General features: G+C 53.7%; 1 protein-coding gene across 3 annotated transcripts in view; it reads right to left on the bottom strand.

Moving 5' to 3' along the window:
* The window catches only part of Oas3 (2'-5'-oligoadenylate synthetase 3), a 22302-nt gene extending 17900 nt beyond the window's left edge, over positions 1–4402 (bottom strand). For 2 of the 3 annotated variants that reach the window (XM_050159067.1, XM_050159068.1), the window contains exons 1-3: positions 4207–4402; positions 817–1099; positions 39–214 (exon numbers count right to left, since the gene is read on the bottom strand). In XM_050159067.1, coding sequence (XP_050015024.1) covers positions 39–214; positions 817–1099; positions 4207–4380 — 633 coding nt within the window. In that variant the 5' untranslated portion in view covers positions 4381–4402. Of the gene's footprint in view, positions 1–38; positions 215–775; positions 1100–4206 lie in introns of those variants that run through there. The other variant, XM_050159069.1, reaches the window with a different exon arrangement.
* Between the last annotated feature and the right edge of the window lie 488 nt (positions 4403–4890).

The raw sequence follows: 4890 nt of genomic DNA, 5'->3' as shown, positions 1-4890 counted from the left end.
AACCAGTCTGCAGGCGGGACCCAGCCAAGCGGCCTCACCTGGCGGTACCAGTGTTTGACCAGCAGGATTAAGTTCTTAAGCTTGATTGGACGAGTGTTCACAAAGTCCCTTCGGAGTTCTGTGAAGCAGGCTGCGTGCTCCCCATCCCGGCAGCCACTGCTGAGGAGGGAGGAGTATACCTCAGGTGTGGGCTTGACTCCAGAGCGGGGCTGTCCTGAGGGCAGCAAGGGAGGCGGGTTAGGAAGGACACTGGGCACTGAGCTCAACCTGGGAGGGCAGTGGCTTGAGGAGACAGTGGGTTGGATACAGGGGTGTGAGGGCCTGAGAGGAAGAATGGGTTTCAAGGTGGCTGAACAGAGAGAAGTTTCCGGCTAAGTCAGAGATGCTGGGGCCTGCCTGTTGTGGTCAGGAGCTGGTCTCAGCGAAGAACAGGCGACTATGGCCTGCAGCTTGTCCCCACTCTCAGCTGCAGATGGAGGCGTATTTTGGAATAAGTCAAAGTCTAGCTGGAACATGTCTGAGAATTCAAAATTCTCATAAAGAGAACATTTTCATCAGCCCCTTGTTCACATAAGTCTTAGTTTTCAGGGCTGAGGGACAAGCACTGAGCTCAGGACCACAGACCAGCAGGACCAGGCCTTCCTGATTCCTGTGGTGTCTAAACTGGATATATTTAGGCAAGAAAGTTAGGTTCAGAGAGGGTTTAGGGGCCTTTCTTAGGTCACACAGAAAGTGGGTGGAAGGTCAGAATGCAGCAACCTATCTTTCTCCTAACCATGGCTCCTCCAACTCTGAATCAGGCCGAGGACCTCTCACCCAGCACATCAAAGGCAGGCACCAGGCTAACATCCATCCAGTTTTCCTGATCTGCTGACATCAGCCAGAACTGCAAGACGCCAGTCGCCTTTGGCTCAGAAAACTGAAAGGTCAGTCCAGGCCCAGGGTGGTGTCCCCAGGACTCCAGCAACGCCCGCATGGCACCCAGGGTCTCTGTGCATCTGGTCTTCTGGTCCCCAAAGCTCCTGAAGCAGTTGAGGAAGACTACAAGTTCTGCATCACAGCCACCCCTGAGAGCTGTGCCCCGGGCATACGCTCCTCCCTGTGAAGAGAAAAGACAGCTGGGGACCTCACGAAGGACTGAGTGGGCCGTGTGGGCTGAGGAGCAGCTTTCTGCGTCTGACACCAGACAGAACCCGGGTCCTGCTCACGACAGCCAGTCCTGAGATCTGGAAGAAGGGACTTCAATCTGTAAACGTGTGATTGTCATTTGATGCTAGGCACCAGCCCCCACCTGTTCCTTTTCTATTTTACAAAGATTTTCATTTCATGTGTGTGAGTGTTTTGTTGTACATATGTATGTGTGGTGCATGTGTGCCCAGAGTCCACAGAGCCAAGAGGAGGAGTGCTGGATCCTTTAGAACGGAAATTACATTCAGTTGGGAGCTGCCAGGTGGGTGGTAGGAACTGAACCTGGGTCCTCTGCAAAACCCAGCCGGAGCTATGAACCCCCCCAAGCTGTCTCTGCAGCTCCCTTTTCCATTTTCACATGTGTGCATATTTGCAATGTGTGGGCACACACGCATGTGGACATGTGTATGCCTGGGGACGCACTACGTTGATGTCAGGAATCGTCCCCAGTCACTCCTCCGCCTTACTCACCGAGGCAGAGTCCCTGGATCAAACCCAGCCCTCGCCAATATGGCTAGTCTTGATGGCCTGCTTGCTCTGAGGATTCTGTCTCCCTCTTCAGAGACAAGGATTATGTGGTCTCTGGGGATTTGAACTCCAGCCCTCATGCTTGTGTGGCAAATGCTTTAACCACTGAGCTGCCCCTCCAGGCTCCATTCTCAGTCCTTTCAAAACGGAACCAAGTGTGGTCGGGTACGTTCACGTTCACTGTGGCACAAGCATCGAAGTGTGCTGTGACAGGCCTAGTGTTTCCGGTGGTTTGATGTCAGACTTCCGGCCTGAGGACCCAGGAAGGAGACTTCCACGCCCTGTGCCCTACATCTGCCACACGTTATCTGTTCCCAGAGCACAGCCACCCTGGTGTGGCCACGTATGGTGGCAGATACAGGCGCTTGAGCCTGACCACAGGATGAGAATCAGATTGTGGTATAGGTCCCAACCCAGTCTGAGGCCCTTGTCATTGCAACGATGACTCCAGGCCCCTCACTGCTGTGTGGAGGGCAACTCACCCTCCCTAAGGACGCTGGGATCCTCACCTCACAAGGGAAAAAATGGGAAAACAGGGAGGGGATGCTTCCATCTCCCGTTCGTCAAGTCAAAAGCAGAGACTGAGGTCTCAGTGGCGCAGGGAGAAGGTCTTTTTCCTCACATAGGGTACTGGGATCAATTTTGGTTTTCAAACCCATACCATGGGGAGTTTAAAGAGGCTTTGATCCACAAGCCCTGTTCCTTCCACCTCTACCTCTGTCCTCTCTGTGTGATTGAAAAGAAAATTTCTAGCCTGGTGGTGGTGGGTGGCCTGTGATGGCCTGTGGTGGCCTGTGCTGGCCTGTGGTGGCCTGTGCTGGCCTGTGCTGGCCTGTGGTGGCCTGTGGTAGCCTGTGATGGCCTGTGGTGGTCTGTAGTGTTCCACCTTCCTAACCCCAGTACTGAGGGGACATGATAGATCCGAGATATTCACTTTCTAGAGCAGGTAACTGTGTCCCACAGGACAGGCAGTTTGCACTGCAGACGCTTCGGGGACTGCTGGTCACCTGAGATAGGGGCCCATTCTGACATCGATCCTGAGGTCTGTGACTCCCAAACCCTGTGCCTTCCGTCTTGACTTTTTTGGCCAAGCTGGGAACCTCAGCATTCCAAGAGCCCTTTCAGTGGGGGAGAGATGCCCCTGAACCTCAGTGTGGGGCCTTGGACCTGGAGCTGACCTTCCTCTCTCAGAGACAGAGTTGTCAGAAGCTACAGATGGATGTCAGTCTTGAAGTCCTGTGGGGGTTTTCTAGAGAGCTGTGGATGCCAAGACTTTAGACAGCCTTCGGCTACTGCCCTGCAGGCTGCCTCATAACCCTGTACTGTACAAAAACAATCCTCAGAGCCAAACAACTGCCATCTTTAGGAGCTCCGCTGTGCTTGTGTGCAACAGATCACCACAGTTGGGCTTGTTGGCTGTTTATGTCCATGATGGACGCTCACCTGAGTACCCAGCTACTCCCTAACACCTGCTGTGTGTGGTTCTGCCCTAATTGCACATGGCCTGGGGAGGGCTAGGGTAGATAGGCTGGGGAGGTTGTGTGTATGTGAGGGTCTGTGCAGCTTCCAGAAGGCCTTGTCCCTGCTGGGTGAAGACTTCCCAGTTTGGCCTTTGAAGGTAAGTTCCCCTTTTGTAAATGCCCCTTCCCTAGACTCAGTAAGGATCACCAGGAGGGTCATTAGTTCCTGGAATGACCTGTGTGTGTTTGTGCCTCAGTTAGTCCTTGGGACTTAGGAGGAGGGAGACACATTGCTCCCATCCCTTACTCTCCAGAGGGGTTTAGCCACAGCTGAGAGGGAGAAGTGAGCTCTGCATCTCCCAGGGCCCAAGACTCCTTGCACATCTTCAGCTAGGACGTAGCCTCAGGAACTGATAGGTGACCTGCGACCTACTCAGGACAATCTCTAGACTCACTGCCCACCCCCAGGTCCCCATGATGCCCCCACATCCCCAGGTTTACCCAGATTAAGGCAGCTCACAGTGTGTCCCTCCAGCTCTCTGAGCATTTAAAGGTTATATACGCAGAGTCGCCCAACCTTCAGGTGACATAATGTGGCTTGGAGAAGTAGCCTCACCACTTTCAGCCTCAGTTTCCCCCTCCATAAAGCTGGCAATAATCCCTCCCTCAGGAACGGTGAGGGCTGAAGGAGTCGGTGCAGGTTTAACCAGGTCATGTCCATTGCTTCTTTCCGTTTTCTCAAAGATTGGGCCACAGTGGGTATGAGTGTGATTCCCCAGTCTCAGAGCTGTGAGACTCAGGTAGTGTCAGGCCTAGGGTCTGAATAAGTGTGGGGATGAATGAGGGAGCCTTTAAGAGAGCATGGGAGCAATCAGGCCACCCTGTGCGCTGCTGGCGGGCTCTTACCCTGGAAGCTTTACTTGGCATCTTGATGCCTCAGTTTCCCCACACAGTGGCTTGCTAAAGCAACATCTGAGCCATCCGTCAGAAGACCAAGCAGGTGACCATCTTGGGGTAACCCATTTCTCACCTTGACGATCCTTATCACCCTTGCTCTCTGTGACCCTGGGGCTCCCTGCTTCCATAGGGTGGTGTCCAGGGACCCCAGAGCGCCCCGCACTGCTGCCGTGAACTCAGGGGATGGTTGCAGGTTGTGGGCCACCAGTTTGTCCAGAGCACTGGCTGGCGACTGGTACAGGTCCATGTTGACCTGTGTCCCCAGGAGAGTTTCGTTTCTCCCTCAGCTTCTTGGGGCGTGCCCTGAACTAATAGACAGGGCTGTCATTTCCTCCTCCTCCCCCATTTCCTCTCCTTCCTGCAGCTCAGGGCGTTGTTGAGATTACCAGTTTATGGCTATACTTTTGCCTCGGTGTGATTTCTGAACCCCTGGGCAGACCGGACACCCTAAACACCAGGCTTTCTGAGTCAGTGGATGTACCCGCCCAGCAAGTCCAGTTATTCCAGGATCTGAAGGGGCGCTACCTGAAAGAACATGGGTGAGAGAGAGGAACCAGGCCAAGCAAAATTCTCTTGTCAAAGCCTCTGTTTATTAGCGTAATGGCAGCAGCTTATATAGTCCTTGAAAGAGGAATTTGGGTTGGGATAGGGGGCAGGGGTAGGAAGGAACTTTGCCAGGGCAGCAAAGGTCACCAATCAGGAATTGACCCCTAGACATGGGGCAGGCATTCGGTAAATAGGATGTGTTTGCTTGCGA

This window comes from Alexandromys fortis, unplaced genomic scaffold, assembly GCF_014885135.2.
Source record: "Alexandromys fortis isolate MF-2015 unplaced genomic scaffold, M_Fortis_MF-2015_v1.1 scaffold_90, whole genome shotgun sequence".
Taxonomy (NCBI): domain Eukaryota; kingdom Metazoa; phylum Chordata; class Mammalia; order Rodentia; family Cricetidae; genus Alexandromys; species Alexandromys fortis.
The sequence above is the reverse complement of the archived record's forward strand: the minus strand, read 5'-3'. Positions and strand labels throughout refer to the sequence as shown.